Here is a 21403-nt window from a genome sequence, read left to right as displayed (position 1 = left end):
GCTAAAAGCTTTGGGATAAAATAAATTTTAGTGGGTGCTAAAAACAAAGGGATAAAATAGATTTCAGTGGGTGCCAAAACCATTCTTTTAAAATAGACCAAAAAAAAAATTCAACAAAAATTTAGTGGGTGATAAATTATTATAAAAATTTAAAGATATTTTTATCCAGTAAACAAAACTAAGGTCACCTGATGATTTGATTAAAAGAAATGAATGCATTCAGATATAGTCGTTTTATATTTTTTTACCTTCTCCCTGTTCAGATTCAACAGCCAGTTTTGACCTGAAATTTAATGGCCAGTCCCCTGCAGGGTTGTATGCAGTCTTCCCTGAGATCTACATGAGGGGTGTGCCCAACTTCACCCTCTGTGGGTGGTTCCGTCCTGACACCCTGGCTACGTACTCCACCCTTGTGGCCTTCACCTCCAGCTTAAAGAATGGCACGGAGGATTCCCCATATTTGGTTACATTTTCTCTCAGACATACAGACAAACTCATAGTAAGCTCAAGATGTAACTTTTTGTATTCAATAATGTGAGCAATGGTTGTTCAGGAGAAATACTATTGCTTAGATAAAAGTGTATATATCTTGTGAACACATTTAAAGTGAAAAAGTTTGTTGTGATGATGGTGGAATGAATGTTAAGAGAGAAGTGAAAGAAACTATTCAAAGAATAACCATGTTTCTGTGGATTACCTAGGTCAGCCTCTGCCATGTCAATATTTGATTCTGTTTGTTGTTAGGTCAGCATCTTTGACGTTACCATGGAAACAGATGCCACCCTACCCCCCTATGTGTGGACACATTTGTGTTTCCTGTGGCAGGCCCAGGGTGGCCACTGGCAGGTTGCCGTCAACGGATCCGTCGTCTCCCATGGCAACGTAGAAACATCAGGGCTTAACATATCCACTAATGTTAAAGTTGTCATTGGTAGGCCATCTTTCATAGCTTAGGCTATCTTTCATGGCGTAGGCCATCTTTCATGCAGTGTTTCTTCCCTACTTTTTTCTCCGGGGGGGGGGGGGGGGCACTTGAAATTTTCGGGGGGTGGGGGGGGGGGGCGGTAGACTTTCTTCAAGGGGCGGACACTGTTAAAAGCATATATTTTCTATATAAATTATATAAATTTCATTTCGTTTGGGGGGGGGGGGGCGGTAGAATTTTTTCGGGGGCGGGACAAAGCCTCCTCCCCCCCCCCCCCCCCCCGACGAGATGCCTGGAAGAAACTCTGCTTTCATGGTGTAGGCCATCTTTCATGGCAAGCTAGAAAGTGTAGAGCTAATGTTTAAGTTATGATTGTAACAACACTGTTAAAAATTAGATATTTTTTGTTTTTTTCTAGAAGTCATTTCATGTTTTTTTTTCTGTTGGTATTAGGCATATTTTTCAACTTACAAATCAATGTATTATTACTTTATTAAACATTTGGTACTATTAGGTTTTAGGTGGAATTTTTTTTAGAGTGGTTTTTTTTAACATTACAAAATGTTTTTATTTGTCCCAGGACAAGAGAATCCATTTCATGCTGAAGTTTCTTCTCTATGGAATGTTTACTCAGGGGAGATCAGTGTGTTCAACATTTTCAGCAGAATCTTCACACCTCCACAGCTGAAGATTCTAGCCAATCAGAGCGCCTGTGAGCCTGCGTGTGGTGACATCATATGTTGGATGGATGTTCCACACTTTGTCAAAGGTGCTGTCATTATGGAGGAATACAGCAAGTGCTTGGGTAAACTATTTTCTTCCCAACTTTGACAGAGAATTAACATTTTCAGAATGGAAGAGTTGAAAAATTTCTGTAATACAATCATAAATAAGTGAAATCTTTATGTCAAACAAAGACTATCCAATATAAACAAACCCCATACATTTTAAACTTGATCCTTCTACAAAACGAATCTCGTGTATTTTAATACTTGTTTTACAACACAAATTCAATTTAAACAAAATCATTTTTATTTCCATTCTTACATAACAAACACATATAAATCAACTTGTCTACTTAACATACTCTTCATGCATGGAGTTTAAATAAGTTATGTGGAGTTTTTAGCACCAATCTTAACCCAACTTTATGGAGTTAGGCACCTGTGCTTGCACCCATAGAATGAGCCTGAGTCCACTCAGTTGTAATGGGTACCTGACTTTAGTTGTGAAGTATGAAACTGACTGACCAAACTATTGATGCCCATGCAATGTCACAAAAACAGGAAAATGTTATTTCACATTTCCTTTTCAAGTGTTAGGTTTGAATACATACTCTACATAGATTAGAACTTTTCAAGTGTTAGGTTTGCATACATACTCTACATAGAGAAGAACTTTTCAAGTGTTAGGTTTGAATACATACTCTACATAGAGAAGAACTTTTCAAGTGTTAGGTTTGCATACATACTCTACATAGAGAAGAACTTTTCAAGTGTTAGGTTTGAATACATACTCTACATAGAGAAGAACTTTTCAAGTGTTAGGTTTGCATACATACTCTACATAGAGAAGAACTTTTCAAGTGTTAGGTTTGAATACATACTCTACATAGAGAAGAACTTTTCAAGTGTTAGGTTTGCATACATACTCTACATAGAGAAGAACTTTTCAAGTGTTAGGTTTGCATACATACTCTACATAGAGAAGAACTTTTCAAGTGTTAGGTTTGCATACATACTCTACATAGAGAAGAACTTTTCAAGTGTTAGGTTTGAATACATACTCTACATAGAGAAGAACTTTTCAAGTGTTAGGTTTGCATACATACTCTACATAGAGAAGAACTTTTCAAGTGTTAGGTTTGAATACATACTCTACATAGAGAAGAACTTTTCAAGTGTTAGGTTTGCATACATACTCTACATAGATAAGAACTTTTCAAGTGTTAGGTTTGAATACATACTCTACATAGAGAAGAACTTTTCAAGTGTTAGGTTTGCATACATACTCTACATAGAGAAGAACTTTTCAAGTGTTAGGTTTGAATACATACTCTACATAGAGAAGAACTTTTCAAGTGTTAGGTTTGCATACATACTCTACATAGATAAGAACTTTTCAAGTGTTAGGTTTGCATACATACTCTACATAGAGAAAAACTTTTCAAGTGTTAGGTTTGCATACATACTCTACATAGAGAAGAACTTTTCAAGTGTTAGGTTTGAATACATACTCTACATAGAGAAGAACTTTTCAAGTGTTAGGTTTGCATACATACTCTACATAGATAAGAACTTTTCAAGTGTTAGGTTTGAATACATACTCTACATAGAGAAGAACTTTTCAAGTGTTAGGTTTGCATACATACTCTACATAGAGAAGAACTTTTCAAGTGTTAGGTTTGAATACATACTCTACATAGAGAAGAACTTTTCAAGTGTTAGGTTTGCATACATACTCTACATAGATAAGAACTTTTCAAGTGTTAGGTTTGCATACATACTCTACATAGAGAAAAACTTTTCAAGTGTTAGGTTTGCATACATCCTCTACATAGAGAAAAACTTTTCAAGTGTTAGGTTTGCATACATACTCTACATAGGATAAGAACTTTTCAAGTGTTAGGTTTGCATACATACTCTACACAGAGAAGAACTTTTCAAGTGTTAGGTTTGCATACATACTCTACATAGGATAAGAACTTTTCAAGTGTTAGGTTTGCATACATACTCTACACAGAGAAGAACTTTTCAAGTGTTAGGTTTGCATACATACTCTACATAGAGAAGAACTTTTCAAGTGTTAGGTTTGCATACATACTCTACATAGATAAGAACGTTTCAAGTGTTAGGTTTGCATACATACTCTACATAGAGAAGAACTTTTCAAGTGTTAGGTTTGCATACATACTCTACACAGAGAAGAACTTTTCAAGTGTTAGGTTTGCATACATACTCTACATAGATAAGAACTTTTCAAGTGTTAGGTTTGCATACATACTCTACATAGAGAAGAACTTTTCAAGTGTTAGGTTTGCATACATACTCTACACAGAGAAGAACTTTTACCCAAGTCTTGTGTAAATTGAATTTTATGAGCCAGTCAAATTTATGCAGTTGTCAACAACAATATTTCTCACTATTACAGCAGGTGTCTAAAAATAAATCCACTGTATCCTCACTCAATGAAATCTACTGTTTTCCCAGCTTTCAAGAATTAAGAGTCCATTGTTTCTTCAGATGTCAATACAAAACATGTCACTTTTGCTAGGTCTCAATAAAAGATGTCACTATTTCTGCAGATGTCACTAAAAGATGTCACTATTTCTGCAGATGTCACTAAAAGATGTCACTTTTTCTGCAGATGTCACTAAAAGATGTCACTTTTTCTGCAGATGTCACTAAAAGATGTCACTATTTCTGCAGATGTCACTAAAAGATGTCACTATTTCTGCAGATGTCACTAACAGATGTCACTATTTCCGCAGATGTCAATGAATGCTGGTTCCCCTCTGAGTTTCCGTGTGCCGCCAACAGAGAGTGCACTGACCTGGTGGGTAACTACACCTGTGACAGGTGCGCTCACGGCTTCACTGGGGACTCGTGCACTGAGAGGGCGGATGAGTGTGAGGATGACCCCTGTGTCAATGGCATGTGTGTGGACGGGCTGGAGACTTTTGACAACTATTGTCTTTGTCATGCTGGATATACAGGTAAGGTTGGGGGCAGAGGTTAGGTTTAGTGTTCTTGGGTTCATATGGACAACAGATTAGGATTAGTGTTCGTGGGTTCATATGTTGGGGGGCAACAGGTTAGGATTAGTGTTCGTGGGTTCATATGTTGGGGGGTCAACAGGGTTCATATATTGGTAGTCAACAGATTAGGATTAGTGTTCTTGGGTTCATATGTTGGGGGTCAACAGGGTTCATATATTGGTAGTCAACAGATTAGGATTAGTGTTCTTGGGTTCATATGTTGGGGGGTCAACAGGGTTCATATATTGGTAGTCAACAGATTAGGATTAGTGTTCTTGGGTTCATATGTTGGGGGGTCAACAGGGTTCATATATTGGTAGTCAACAGATTAGGATTAGTGTTCTTGGGTTCATATGTTGGGGGGTCAACAGGGTTCATATATTGGTAGTCAACAGATTAGGATTAGTGTTCTTGGGTTCATATGTTGGGGGGTCAACAGGGTTCATATATTGGTAGTCAACAGATTAGGATTAGTGTTCTTGGGTTCATATGTTGGGGGGTCAACAGGGTTCATATATTGGTAGTCAACCCTGTGATTCCACTGTATTTAAAAAGCTGTTTTGTTTTGTGCACATAGTCTGTTTGTATGGATGTATCAATTTTTCTACCAGATACAATATCTCTGAAACATCCTGTGGCCATTAACAACCAACTGTACAGTTCCTATCTGAATTTTAATTTGATGTTTTGATAGATGTGTCCATACATGAGTCATCAGATATGTTATCATGTGTCATCTCAGAATTCATCACCTGTGTCAGTATCAGATATGTTACTACATGCCAATATTATTGTCACTGTTGCAGGTTTTTACTGTGATATACTGATCAACCAATGCCTGTCTTCACCCTGCCAAAACAATGGGGTGTGTATTCCAGGAGAAAACTACTTCACCTGCCAGTGCCAGACACCAGGCATGGGACCCCTGTGTGAGCGTCCTGCTTCAGCCTGCCTGCCCAACCCCTGCCAGAACCAGGGCCTGTGTGTGGAGGGGGAGAGTGAGGGGGACATGATGTTCTCCTGCTTCTGTCCTGCTGGGTACTCAGGGCGGCTGTGTGAGGTGGGGCTGGGCTGGTGTGACGAGAACGTGTGCGCTAACGGAGGAAGTTGTGTGGCCAGCCATCCACGTGGAGCAAACAGCACACACTTTTGTCGCTGTACTGACGGCTGGATGGGGAGGTTGTGTGACGTCAGGATGGAACCATCCTGCCACCTGCAGCCTTGCCTGTATGGAGGAACCTGCGTCCCTGTGGGGGGTAGCCCCCGTGGGTATGCCTGTCTGTGTCCTGACAGGCCAGGGGTCAAGCTGGATGAAAACTGTGGGCTGCTTGACCCTTGTGACTCCGCCCCCTGCCCCAACACAACACAGTGTGTTTCATATGTCAACATGACCTACAGCTGTGAGTGTTTAACAGGAGGCTGCACCCCCTGGGTCCCAGACAATTCGACTCAGTCATTGGGTAATAAATTATTTTGTTCTAAGTTTGTCATTTGGTAATCAATTATTTTATTCTAAGTTTATCATTTGATAATAAATTATTTTGTTTTAAGTTTATCATTAGGTAATAAATTATTTTATTCTAAGTTTATCATTAGGTAATAAATTATTTTATTCTGTTTATCATTAGGTAATAAATTATTTTATTCTAAGTTTATTGTTAGGTAATAAATTATTTTGTTCTAAGTTTATCATTTGGTAATAAATTATTTTGTTCTAAGTTTATCATTAGGTAATAAATTATTTTATTCTAAGTTTATCATTAGGTAATAAATTATTTTGTTCTAAGTTTATCATTAGGTAATAAATTATTTTGTTCTAAGTTTATCATTTGGTAATAAATTATTTTGTTCTAAGTTTATCATTAGGTAATAAATTATTTTGTTCTAAGTTTATCATTTGGTAATAAATTATTTTATTCTAAGTTTATCATTAGGTAATAAATTATTTTATTCTAAGTTATTCTAAGTTTATCATTAGTTAAAAAAGTATTTTGTTCTAAGTTTATGATTTGGTAATAAATTATTTTATTCAAAGTATATCATTTGATAATACAAACTTTCATCCATTAATCGTTTGGTAATACATTTATAACAGTAATATATAAATTTATATTTTATCATTTGGAATACATACTTTTATACATTTATTATTTGATAATACATGATTTTATTCTGTAAAACTTAATTATTTGGTTAAAGTATATAATTTTATATATTTTTTATTATTTGGTAATTTACTTTTGTACAGTTATTATTCAGTAATATATTTGTTCCACATTTATCCTGATTTAATATAACAATTTAAAACTTATTAAAATGTTTTTATAGAAATTTATCTTCATTATAATATTTCAAAATAATAATAAACAATTACTACAAGTCCTTGATAAAAAAAGATTGAAGATTATTTTGTCTGAACACCAGGTATTTCTAGCTACACCTGGTGGCTGTCAGATGGGTTTCTGACTGTGGTGGGCCTTTCAGCTGCAGCCATTCTAGCTGTCACAGTTATAGCTGTTATACTCTGCCGCAAGAAGAAGAGCACAAAGTAAGTGGCAACAAGAAACTTTAAAAATGACATAACTCAAGCACAGACACCAGATCTTTAGCGGGTAATGTGGAGTTCTTCCAATAAAAGCCAAAATCTCTGCCCCCCACTTTAAAATTTCCAACTGTGATTGAAGCAGGCAGTCAGTAAGATGTCTGACTTATACAATCATTGAGTGTTGTAACCAGCAACTTGATCCATGTATAGAGAAAACATGGCTAGTCAACTCATTAACTTGATCTCTCTACAGCACTGACCTGGAGGTATTAAGTTACAGGATGGACGCTACTGTGGGTCATGTGACCAAGCCAGGATTTCACCTGGGGGAAAATCAGACAGAAGGTAGGAAGAAAAACCTCATTACTTGACATAAGCATAGCTAAAAATAGCTTGTTTATCACACACTACCAGCGTTCCCTCTAAGCTGTGCAGTTGCACGGCCACGCAGTAGTTTTGAGCTGCTGTGCAGTGATTTTGAAAAATACTTATATCATTGTATTAGACTTTTAGAACACAGCGCACACAAAATACACGTTGCACACTAACTTTTTTCCTTAGAGGGAACATTGCTTACTACTGAGTTGAGTACAAGCTTAACAAAACTTTTTTTGTTTCCCTAACTCAGAGAGCACCTACGCTGAGCTTGGTGATGAGTACAACATCCCAGAGAGCTCTTATGCTGTGAGAGCACCAGATGCTGCAGTCCCTAGCAGTGCTAGACATAGCATCGTCTCAAGATCCATCTCCAGGAAGTTGTCCTCAACATCCTCGGGGTCCTTCACCTCCATGCGCTCGTCTGTCTCCAAAAACATGTCAATCCAGGACGACACTGTCACGCCCCTGCTGTCAGATGACTACCTGGTGCCTGTGACACTGACAAACGCCACTGACGTTAGGCCATCACTGACACACGAGGTAGAGACTAAGAGAAATAACGCAGCATCTAAACTGGGGGTTGTTAACACGAGCTTTAACCCGGAGAATTACATCATAGATAAACAAAACAGAACGCATGTAGCTCATGGCAACAAAGGGGATTTTCCAGATTCACACAAGGGAAGGAACTCTGAACTAGAAATGACAAGTGCTGGGGCTACCCCGTACGTTACCATGGGAGATAATACGGACATTTCTGGTAGCAGAGGGTACAGACACAAGGGAAACAAATCCAGTAAAACTTCAGACCAATCAGCACCAAGCAGTTTTGAGAGAGATGATAGGTATGTTAATTTGACAGCTAATTCCATTAAGGAGCAGGTATCTAAGGCTAGACATCAGCCTCAATTTTTATCAACATCTAAAAATAGAACAAGCTTACACAGTACAGAGTACATTAACCAGCCCTCTAATACTACCAAGCCCCAATTACAAGACTCTAATGCCTCTCACAATGACACATACACAGTTTCAATACACAGTGTTGATGTCAAGAACAGAAAAGATGGTAAAACTGGTTCAAGAAATGACCCAAGCTTTACCCCCTACACAAACCTGACTGCAGACAGAACAGGGAAACCAACTGATTACATCCCATTAGAGGATGTGTTGAACACAAACACCGAACACCACAACACGCAGCACACAGACAAGACTGGGCTAAACAATCCTATAGCTCCAGGAACCAGAGGGACAGAGGCACCACAATCTGCACCAGAGTCCAACACACTGAAGCCCCATAGAACTGACATCACTTCTCAGCACCGTGCCAGAACTTACCCTGTTAGTGCTGAGTTTTCCCAGAATGTCTTCACCACCACTACCCAATCCTCTCCTCCATCAGAAATACCCTTCAATACGCTAAAGAATCCATATGATCCTATCAGTAATGAAAATGATTATACAAATATGTATCTATCTGTTGAACATTTACCTAAGGAGTCACCCACCCCAATCAAATCTCTTCACCAAAGACCATCATCGCTCCCTCCAGCACCAATTGTAAGACAAGCCTCCCCTCTATTCTCCCTTAAATCCTTGACATCTTCACATTCTTTGGATCATCTTCAGTTCAGCTCCAACCCAACATCTCCCATCCACCAACTCCATTCCCACAGCACTTCCATCAACTCCATTCCCACACCACTTCCACCAACCGTCCCACCCAACAACTCCACCCCCACATCACTTCTGTGTCCACCCCCATCCACCTACTCCATTCCCACAGCACTTCCACCAACCGTCCCACCCAACAACTCCACCCCCACATCACTTCTGTGTCCACCCCCATCCACCTACTCCATTCCCACAGCACTTCCACCAACCGTCCCATCCACCAACTCCACTCCCATATCACCATCCACCAGTTCATCCATCCACCAACCTGTGACATGGTTTCCCTCCACTCCCCAGCCTGTAGACCACGCCCTGGTGGAAGACTTCACCTCGTGCCCGCCCCACACACATAAAGAAATCACCAGACCCAACGCTATGAAAGAGAAACCTAAAGCAACGGTTGAAGACTTCACACTGCCCAAACACACCAAGAAAAAAACTAAATCTGTCCACATGCCACCAGATCAGAGAGGGAAGACAACAACAAATGATAGTGAAACAAAGATTGAGGTGACAAAGGAGGATAACTCTTGTCTCGTCCAAGGGAGGCTATCAAAACATAACATCAAACAACGAAAATTGCCCCCTATTCCTTCCGATTAATAATAATAATAATCATAAGTTTTAACCATATTGATAAAAATGTTAAAAAGCATTTCTTGCACAGGAAATTATGTAGACTTATTATAGACCTATTTGTTATGAATACAAAATATCTTTAACACAATTATTTTAATAACTTTTTTTACAATTTTATGGGAAGTGTAAGCTTGTTCCATTTAATTATAATTTCAGGTGTTTTTTTAAACAATTGCATTTTTTGCTTTGTGACTAATTTTTTAATATATCAAAAACAAGCTGAAACCAATTTTTCACAATTCTAGTCATAATACTTTTGTGCCAAGGTCTATATAGAATTTATTAAGAGATTAGGTAGTCTTTTATAAAAAACGAGCCGGCCTGCGGCATAACATACGCCGCTATTTAGTTGTTTCTAATTTTCAATAATTCATAATTTGTGAATTCGACAGTACCAACGCTGACACTGAAAATATTTCTTTAAAACACTATAAGTAGCTCGTTAAGGACCATAACCCCCCCCCTTCCTTCCCCCCCCCCTCCCCCCCCCCCCCTACGTTTAAAATCGTTGGCTCTGCTTGTAAACATTTAGAGTGAACACAGCTCACTAAAACCATGTAGGGGTGGGGAGGTAGGGAGAGCGTTTGCAGCTTGTTTTCTAACGGCTCGAAGAGGAGAATTATATATATAGATACAACTCTTTGTTTTTCAAAGGGTTCTTATAAAATAACAACTTGGTGTAGTGATTTGTATGCATGTTTTTTTTTATAAATATTTAAAATTATGTGTATCATCTAATAACTAATCAAATCATCAACAAATAGTTAATTAACCTGTAGGGCCTATTACACATGAATTCTTTCTGTGTATCATATAATCCAATGTATTACAATTTATGCATTATATGTATCATGAATATGTTGAACAATTACATTTGTGATAATTATCTTTGGCTATTTATACTGCACCTTACAAACCAATGCTGAACTTTGAAAAGTGTTCTGTAAAACAAAACTAAAACATGTCATGTAATGTTACCATGCTTTGCCATATGTATTCAATTGTTTAAAGCATGAAAGTATAAAATGTAATGTGATTTTCAATATAACAAAAATAAAATAATTTCTATGAGTTGTAAAGTAGAAAATGTGGTAACAACAGGATTTATGATTTTGTTTTTATTTGATTCTTTTATATCATAAACTTTCAACATTAAAAGACCCAGCTAATTTTTTAATGTGTTTGTATTTTGTTTGTTTGTGTGTGTGTGTGTGTGGGGGGGGGGGAGGGGTATCTGGACTTTGTGAGGATAAGTGTAAAGGGGAGGTTAAGAAAGTGTGATGCCACAACTGAATGCTGTTTTACTTTTTTTTTTAATTTAAAAAGAAAATTTCAGTAACTTAATTAAAATTGGCCAATGAATAAAATATGAACCTGGCTCGGACTTCTAGCTGCATCAGGGTTAGTTGTTTTTGTTTTCACCAAGGGAAGCAACTCAATATTTTTGGCGAAAGAATAATCCAAATTTGGTTATTTTCCTTTAACAAATGGACACAGATGGGGGGGGGGGGGGGTGGTAATTGGCCATACTGACGCCATTTTAAAGGTGGTCTAACATTCTCGGGAAATAATCAGGGGAAATTGGGGATAGAATAAATCGGGAAAATAAGCACCTGAAGTCGCATGAGTAACTCTGAATACCCATCATACAAAAAGTCAGTTTCCGGTGAAATGGATTTTTTAAATTGGCAGTGTAACTTTTCTTTAACTTATCAAGGATATTTTTATTTTATTTAGCAAAACGTGTTTGGTGCGATAAACCCCATGATTTAAATATAATAGTTTTGAGTTCAAGAGTACCACAATATGGGACTGTCTGACGAATCCTGATTACTAGTGAAAGTATACACAGTTGGCTAAATTCACTGTCTAGTTTCTGTGTGGCTATGCTTCAACTGTAGCCAGCACAGTCAAGTGGGGGTGGGGGTAGTAAGCGGCAGTCCCCTGAAATGTTGCATTTCATCATTTCATCACTATAATAAAGTCTTAAAGTCTAAATAGTCACCACCCTCACAAAATATCCAAATAACACTTGTGCTTTTACATATGCTTCATATGATTCGTTTAATCAATTTTCTGAGAGCTTTTATCCTACCAAATAATTTTTTTTCGTTTTGCAACACAAGAGAGTTAACTTCAGTTAACTAATTCATTATCTCCCCTAGCTAGTAAGAGCATTTACAATGAAGGGGAGGTAATATATGATCTTTTGACAAAATGGCTCTCCACTTGTATAAAAATAACTCTGCGCCGCAGATCAAAATGTCTGATGATCTTGACATTTCCGACATATTGTAGGCTATTTTTTTACAAAGATAATACAAATTTTTTGCCTATGAACAAAACCGATAGCGCCGTCTAGCGGAGAACCATTTAATACATTTGATAGATAAAAAATAGTCCCTGCTATTGACACGGCGGATTAATTTAATTCAGATTATTTGTAAAATTGATAGAAAGTTATGAATGAAGAAATGGTTTGGCACATTCAACTCTGTGACAAAGCGTCACAAAACTACATCAGATAGCGTAATAAAATTTCATCACAAAACGTCACACAGGTCACAAACGCCACAAACGTCATTCTTCTCATAACCGTCCCACGGATCGTGACGCCCACAATAGACTGCCCTTGTGTACAATGAAGCACCTGTACACACCTGTACACACCTATATACACCTGTACAACCCTATATACACCGATATACACTGATATATACCTGTACGTACCTGTACACACCGTACACACATATACACACCTGTACACACTTGCACATACCTGTACACACCTTACATACATATACACACCGGTACAGACATGCACACACCTATATACACCTGTACACACATCTCATCACTTCTGGCCAGCCATGACCCGCGTGAATCTCTGAGACTCCGGTAGTCACGTCACGTCACGTGACGCTGCGTCACACCATGTCACCATAAACACAAAAACTCGCCTATAACACCACACCTACACACAGAAACTCGCCTATAACACCACACCTACACACAGAAACTCGCCTATAACAATATTTCATCAAACGGCTGCATCAACTTTCCCCAGACAGGTCGTCATGGCCTGGATCTAGAGCCCTGTTGGATTAGGAATTAAAATACCAGGTCATGAGGTAAACCATCTCATCAAACAGAGCTCACTGACGTCACGGCACCTGTCATTCTCTCCTGTGGTACAGGTGTCATTTGATTCACCTACCTGTGGGGGGGGGGGTGAGGGGGGAGGAAGCCAAGACAAGTTCAACACTAATGCTATATATATATATATATATATATATATATATATATATATATATATATATATATATATATATATATGTGTGTGTGTGTGTGTGGGTGTGTGTGTGTATGTGTGTGTGTGTGTGTTAAAATATATTAAAAGAGTTAATACCAAGGATTCAAGAGATTAAAATGAGATAATGAGTTATACACAACCTTATAAGCTAGTAATAAAATACATTGACAACAATAGTAGTGACAAGCTTTAAATAAACAATAACAAAACGCCACAAAAGAAACACTAACAAAACGTCAAAAAATAAACAATAACAAAACGTCCAAGTACTGAGATCAAAAGGTTGATCTTACTGCAGTTGTTTTAGTATTGATGTGGGAGAAAATTCCTGAGTACAAAAATGGTCACATGGTCTGTTACCGTGTGTGTTATTGTCTTGACACCATGTATGTTCTTGTCTTGACACAATTGATGTTCTTGTCTTGAAACAATTGATGTTCTTGTTTTGACACAATTGATGTTCTTGTCTTGATACAATTGATGTTCTTGTCTTGACACCATGTATGTTCTTGTCTTGACACAATTGATGTTCTTGTCTTGTCACAATTGATGTTCTTGTCTTGACACCATGTATGTTCTTGTCTTGTCACAATTGATGTTCTTGTCTTGACACCATGTATGTTCTTGTCTTGACACAATTGATGTTCTTGTCTTGACACAATTGATGTTCTTGTCTTGACACAATTGATGTTCTTGTTTTGACACAATTGATGTTCTTGTCTTGACACAATTGATGTTCTTGTCTTGACACCATGTATGTTCTTGTCTTGACACAATTGATGTTCTTGTCTTGACACTATTGATGTTCTTGTCTTGACACAATTGATGTTCTTGTCTTGACACAATTGATGTTCTTGTCTTGACACCATGTATGTTCTTGTCTTGACACAAGTGATGTTCTTGTCTTGACACAATTGATGTTCTTGTCTTGACACAATTGATGTTCTTGTCTTGACACAATTGATGTTCTTGTCTTGACACCATGTATGTTCTTGTCTTGACACCATGTATGTTCTTGTCTTGACACCATGTATGTTCTTGTCTTGACACAATTGATGTTCTTGTCTTGACACCATGTATGTTCTTGTCTTGACACCATGTGTGTTCTTGTCTTGACACAATTGATGTTCTTGTCTTGACACAATTGATGTTCTTGTCTTGACACAATTGATGTTCTTGTCTTGACACCATGTATGTTCTTGTCTTGACACAAGTGATGTTCTTGTCTTGACACAATTGATGTTCTTGTCTTGACACAATTGATGTTCTTGTCTTGACACAATTGATGTTCTTGTCTTGACACCATGTATGTTCTTGTCTTGACACAAGTGATGTTCTTGTCTTGACACAATTGATGTTCTTGTCTTGACACAATTGATGTTCTTGTCTTGACACAATTGATGTTCTTGTCTTGACACCATGTATGTTCTTGTCTTGACACCATGTATGTTCTTGTCTTGACACCATGTATGTTCTTGTCTTGACACAAGTGATGTTCTTGTCTTGACACAAGTGATGTTCTTGTCTTGACACAATTGATGTTCTTGTCTTGACACAATTGATGTTCTTGTCTTGACACAATTGATGTTCTTGTCTTGACACCATGTATGTTCTTGTCTTGACACAATTGATGTTCTTGTCTTGACACAATTGATGTTCTTGTCTTGACACCATGTATGTTCTTGTCTTGACACAATTGATGTTCTTGTCTTGTCACAATTGATGTTCTTGTCTTGACACCATGTATGTTCTTGTCTTGTCACAATTGATGTTCTTGTCTTGACACCATGTATGTTCTTGTCTTGACACAATTGATGTTCTTGTCTTGACACAATTGATGTTCTGGTCTTGACACAATTGATGTTCTTGTTTTGACACAATTGATGTTCTTGTCTTGACACAATTGATGTTCTTGTCTTGACACCATGTATGTTCTTGTCTTGACACAATTGATGTTCTTGTCTTGACACTATTGATGTTCTTGTCTTGACACAATTGATGTTCTTGTCTTGACACAATTGATGTTCTTGTCTTGACACCATGTATGTTCTTGTCTTGACACAAGTGATGTTCTTGTCTTGACACAATTGATGTTCTTGTCTTGACACAATTGATGTTCTTGTCTTGACACCATGTATGTTCTTGTCTTGACACCATGTATGTTCTTGTCTTGACACCATGTATGTTCTTGTCTTGACACAATTGATGTTCTTGTCTTGACACCATGTATGTTCTTGTCTTGACACAATTGATGTTCTTGTCTTGACACAATTGATGTTCTTGTCTTGACACAATTGATGTTCTTGTCTTGACACAATTGATGTTCTTGTCTTGACACCATGTATGTTCTTGTCTTGACACAAGTGATGTTCTTGTCTTGACACAATTGATGTTCTTGTCTTGACACAATTGATGTTCTTGTCTTGACACAATTGATGTTCTTGTCTTGACACCATGTATGTTCTTGTCTTGACACCATGTATGTTCTTGTCTTGACACCATGTATGTTCTTGTCTTGACACAATTGATGTTCTTGTCTTGACACCATGTTTGTTCTTGTCTTGACACCATGTATGTTCTTGTCTTGACACAAGTGATGTTCTTGTCTTGACACAATTGATGTTCTTGTCTTGACACAATTGATGTTCTTGCCTTGACACCATGTATGTTCTTGTCTTGACACCATGTATGTTCTTGTCTTGACACCATGTATGTTCTTGTCTTGACACAAGTGATGTTCTTGTCTTGACACAATTGATGTTCTTGTCTTGACACAATTGATGTTCTTGTCTTGACACAATTGATGTTCTTGTCTTGACACCATGTATGTTCTTGTCTTGACACAATTGATGTTCTTGTCTTGACACAATTGATTTTCTTGTCTTGACACCATGTATGTTCTTGTCTTGACACAATTGATGTTCTTGTCTTGACACAATTGATGTTCTTGTCTTGACACAATTGATGTTCTTGTCTTGACACAATTGATTTTCTTGTCTTGACACCATGTATGTTCTTGTCTTGACACAATTGATGTTCTTGTCTTGACACAATTGATGTTCTTGTCTTGACACAATTGATGTTCTTGTCTTGACACAATTGATGTTCTTGTCTTGACACCATGTATGTTCTTGTCTTGACACAATTGATGTTCTTGTCTTGACACCATGTGTGTTCTTGTCTTGACACAATTGATGTTCTTGTCTTGACACAATTGATGTTCTTGTCTTGACACAATTGATGTTCTTGTCTTGACACAATTGATGTTCTTGACTTGATGTATGTTTTATTGTTCCACGCGTGAAGGAAGTATATTAGTATTTGGGCACGCGCGCATTTTCTTTTCCCATCTAACTTTCTTGAAATGATGTGACATACCGTGTACAGCAGGGGTTCCCAACCCTGTGCCCGCGGGCGGCATGGCGCCCGCTGAACGATTCGTATGTGCCTGCCTCTCACTATTCGACAGAGACAGAATGTTTTTCATAAACATTATTTTAACATTATGCCAAAGATCACATTGACTTTATTATATTTTTTAATTAAATGTTTTCTTTGTATTCATGTGTTTTGTTTTTTTTCTTTACGTTTTGTAAATACATTTCCCTGTGTGTATGCAATCTGAAAAAAATGCCAAATAATTTTACTTTGAAACATTTTTTGTTTATTATTTATTAATACATTATGACTATAAGAAAATAAGAAAAAAGAAAATAAATTATGGGAAAATGACAAGTTATGGAAGGAGTTTGTCGATTTAAAATAGGTGGTGCCCGCCACCCTACTGATATTTTAGAATGTGCTCTAGAGTAAAAAAAAAAGTTGGGAACCCCTGGTGTACAGTAAACTTAATAAATTATCCATCGAATCACAGGTCAGTTTTTACATTGTTTGAATGGGCATGTTTTGTCAGGTTGCCATGGTTACATGTAATCTAAGTTTGAGACCCACTGTCCGTCTGCAATGGACTGGAATGCAACTAATGTAGGCTCCATGTAGATTGAATGGGCAAACAAAGCCCTCTGTCATCTTGTTTTCACTGGTGAGCTGTGCATATCAGTCAACAGTGGCCAGGACCTTGTCACATTTGTATTCCTGCGCTGAGCGTGCCAGTTAGTTCACTCGTGATGTGCTGAACATTGTTTATTGTGTGGGACGAAAGTGATATATTTGTCACTAAGCAGAATAGTGAGTTGTATTTTTTCTTGGATTTTTCATCGGAAAACTCTACTTACATTGTTTATTGATATTCACTAAACATTCGTGGTTAATTTTTTTTAAAGCATTTTTTTTTGTTAACGCCCATATATGTCATTATCATTATCTTAATTTTGTTTTTAATCGAATAATAGTGTTGAAAATCTATTCTCGAAAAGTCAATCAATTTTACGTTTGGGTATGAATGGTGAATGCGAATACTACACTAAAATTGAGGGTGCAGTTTTTTATCTTACGCGGAATCATTCTACAAATCAAAGAATTCATCTTGTAATTCATCGTGAATGCTGGCAACATCGAGGAAAGAAGAGAATGGATAATGCGTCAATGCAGATTCTTCTGACGTTTGCATCTAGCTTCATACCAACGAAAGAACTCCATATCTTTTTTGGTGTGTTTCGAATGACTTGTCTTAAATGACGTTTTAGTTTTGAAGATTTCATAAACTCGTGACTGAGAAAAACTTTGTACAGTACGCTTTGCTTCTTCTCTATTCCCTTTCCAGTGATGTTAGTAAAGCCGAATTTAAAAAATTCTTCTAAATTTTTATGTTTTGTTTCAAATTACTAAGGTTTATTATACCAGTTGGCGACCCCCCAGAAAGCCCTTCGCGACACCCAGGGGGGTCGCGACCCCTAGGTTGGGAACCCGTGGATTATTGAATTTAACAAAAATCTAGCATTAAAAAAGAGATATTCAGTATCTAACAATGGTCAAGTAAAACATTTTACTTTCAGGATAGTATCTACAGACCAGTGCAGGCGCCAGGTTAATTAGCGCCCTAGGCAAAACTTATTTCACGCAAATTAATTACTAAAACATTTGTATAAGAAAACAATTAATTAAAAGCGACATATTAATTTATTATCAATTGCATACACGTCATAAGTAAACATCAAAATCAAATTTTACTTGCCTCCTTCGTCGCAAAAGTTTGTACTAATTACTTTTGTTCCAGTTTGCAAGCGTAATCACATTCTATTGAAATTGTTGCTAAGTCCACGAGTCTATTTTGTACTTTACAATATAACCAGCCCCTCCCTTCCCCCCACCCCCACTTTTAGAAAATTTCAAGTGCCCCCCCCCCCCCCCCTGCGCAGGAGAAAAAAGTCTGGAAAAAAAACTGTTCTTGTAGTATTGGGCTCTCTGCAGACCCCCCAAGTGAGTTCCACAACGGAACGTACCTGTTTTGAGCTTGACTGTCTTTAGTTATAATTGTGTGATTATGTAACGATTTTTTTTGTTTTTGAAAAATAAAAGGTTATAAATGTTATTGATTCCAGCCTATATATGAATCCTTTAGGAGAGGGTGAAAAATATGAAAAAAACATTTAATTGATTGCGACTAAGACGATTTTAGACGATACTGTATGTCTACTTACATTAAGTACTGCAATCTACAACGGCTACTGATGTATTTGTTTTTCGATTTGATAATGCTAAAAAAAAACTACCATGCTATTTTGTTTAGAACTTCTGCTCTATATAATTTTTACAATAGCAAATAGTAACTTAAAGTTGTATTTATAAGTAAGCGGTAAACCTAAGGTGTAGGAATTTGAAATGAACGTGAAGTTAAGCAACGAATTATCTCCCATTTGGAAATCCGAATAACAAAATTTTATTCAAGGGAAATAACTTTCACAAAATAAGCTAAATTAATTAAGTGTAACTAAGACATGCTTGAAAAACACAATAAATGCTTTAAATTTCATGACGCAATAATAATAACAAATCTTTTATATTTAGCTATGAAGCCGTGTCAAACAATATATTTTACTGATTGACTACTTAATTGTATGCGTTATTTAAAAGTCGAAACATGGTAGCTTTATTTTAACATACTTGTAGTCAATTTTGATGACATGCATTAGATATCATGGTCAGGATGTAGTATAAATACAAATTTTGGATCCCCTAAAAAGGGACGCCCTTCACAAATATCAAATACGAATAACTGATTGAGACAGGGGTCGGCAACCTGCGGCTCCTTTGGTGTCCAGCTGCGGCTCTTCAGCTCCATGCACAAATATTAACAACGAGCCAACCCGCGGCATATCATACCCCGCTGTTTAGTTGTTGTTTTTTCTACTTTTCAGTTATTCATAATTTGTGAATTCGACACTACCAACGCTGCCACTGAAAATATTTCTTTAGAGCACTATAAGTAGCTCGTTAAGGACGATAACCCCCCCCCCCCTCTCCTACCCCCTCCCTCCGTTAAAGTAAACTCCTCTTAGTTACCCCCCCCCCCCCCCTTACGTTTAAAATAGTTTCAAACTAAATTATCTGCCCCTAATAGTCGTCACTAAACCCGGCTCTGTTTGTAAACATTTAGAGTGAACCACAGCTCACCAGATCATGTAGGGGTGGGGGTGGTAGGGAGCGCGTTTACAGCTTGTTTTCTAGCGTCTCCCAGAAGAGAATTATATATATATATAGAAGATTATTTTATTTTATTTCCAAAACTCATAAAAATATTAGCCTGCAACACTCGGTAATAAACGATATAACAATAGATATAAACAATAAACATTCACTATTCTATTAGAATATGTAGTTACTCCCTAACTCAGTGTACTTCTTATTACATTGTCCATTCCAAATTGAAACATTCAACTTCATAATGGATATCACAAAGAAACTAAACCAGTTAAGTGTAAAACTGATACAGGAAAATCTAGCCTGTCTTGCTTGAAGAAGTGGTTTGTTTCGAAACAAAAATACTTTTTTGTTGAATACATAGTGAGCATTCTATAGCACCAACCTTGCAGACATTCCCCACACATATAGACATTCTTGCAGACATTCCCCACACATACAGACATTCTTGCAGACATTCCCCACACATACAGACATTCTATAACACCAAACCTTGCAGATATTCCCCACACATACAGACATTCTATAACACCAACCTTGCAGACATTCCCCACACATACAGACATTCTATAACACCAAACCTTGCAGACATTCCCCACACATACAGACATTCTATAACACCAAACCTTGCAGATATTCCCCACACATACAGACATTCTATAACACCAACCTTGCAGACATTCCCCACACATACAGACATTCTATAACACCAAACCTTGCAGACATTCCCCACACATACAGACATTCTATAACACCAAACCTTGCAGACATTCCCCACACATACAAACATTCTTGCAGACATTCCCCACACATACAGACATTCTTGCAGACATTCCCCACACATACAGACATTCTATAACACCAAACCTTGCAGACATTCCCCACACATACAGACATTCTATAACACCAAACCTTGCAGACATTACCCATACACACAGACATTCTATAACACCAACCTTGCAGACATTCCCCAAACATACAGACATTCTATAACACCAACCTTGCAGACATTCCCCACACATACAGACATTCTATAACACCAACCTTGCAGACATTCCCCACACATACAGACATTCTATAACACCAACCTTGCAGACATTCCCCACACATACAGACATTCTATAACACCAACCTTGCAGACATTCCCCAAACATACAGACATTCTATAACACCAACCTTGCAGACATTCCCCACACATACAGACATTCTATAACACCAACCTTGCAGACATTCCCCAAACATACAGACATTCTATAACACCAACCTTGCAGACATTCCCCACACATATAGACATTCTTGCAGACATTCACCACACATACAGACATTCTTGCAGACATTCCCCACACATACAGACATTCTATAACACCAACCTTGCAGACATTCCCCACACATATAGACATTCTTGCAGACATTCACCACACATACAGACATTCTTGCAGACATTCCCCACACATACAGACATTCTTGCAGACATTCCCCACACATACAGACATTCTATAACACCAACCTTGCAGACATTCCCCACACATACAGACATTCTATAACACCAACCTTGCAGACATTCCCCAC

General features: G+C 37.5%; 2 protein-coding genes across 3 annotated transcripts in view; both read left to right on the top strand.

Annotated features, from left to right (window-relative positions):
• The window catches only part of LOC131938308 (sushi, von Willebrand factor type A, EGF and pentraxin domain-containing protein 1), a 36425-nt gene extending 26709 nt beyond the window's left edge, over nucleotides 1–9716 (top strand). For both annotated transcript variants that reach the window (XM_059296311.1, XM_059296310.1), the window contains 9 exons: nucleotides 264–499; nucleotides 745–931; nucleotides 1506–1730; nucleotides 4416–4640; nucleotides 5489–6142; nucleotides 7107–7230; nucleotides 7481–7572; nucleotides 7856–8450; nucleotides 9580–9716. In XM_059296311.1, coding sequence (XP_059152294.1) covers nucleotides 264–499; nucleotides 745–931; nucleotides 1506–1730; nucleotides 4416–4640; nucleotides 5489–6142; nucleotides 7107–7230; nucleotides 7481–7572; nucleotides 7856–8450; nucleotides 9580–9586 — 2345 coding nt within the window. In that variant the 3' untranslated portion in view covers nucleotides 9587–9716. The remainder of the gene's footprint in view (nucleotides 1–263; nucleotides 500–744; nucleotides 932–1505; nucleotides 1731–4415; nucleotides 4641–5488; nucleotides 6143–7106; nucleotides 7231–7480; nucleotides 7573–7855; nucleotides 8451–9579) is intronic.
• A 7611-nt stretch (nucleotides 9717–17327) lies between these two features.
• LOC131938320 (annulin) overlaps nucleotides 17328–21403 on the top strand; it is a 28263-nt gene continuing 24187 nt past the window's right edge. The window contains exon 1 of the mRNA XM_059296328.1: nucleotides 17328–17422. The gene's annotated coding sequence lies outside the window, so the exon portion shown is untranslated. The remainder of the gene's footprint in view (nucleotides 17423–21403) is intronic.

Source organism: Physella acuta, unplaced genomic scaffold, assembly GCF_028476545.2.
Source record: "Physella acuta isolate Inbredline_101_S28 unplaced genomic scaffold, ASM2847654v3 ptg000241l, whole genome shotgun sequence".
In the NCBI taxonomy this organism is placed as follows: Eukaryota; Metazoa; Mollusca; class Gastropoda; family Physidae; genus Physella; species Physella acuta.
Note: the sequence above shows the minus strand (reverse complement) of the source record. Positions and strands in the feature narration are given on the sequence as shown.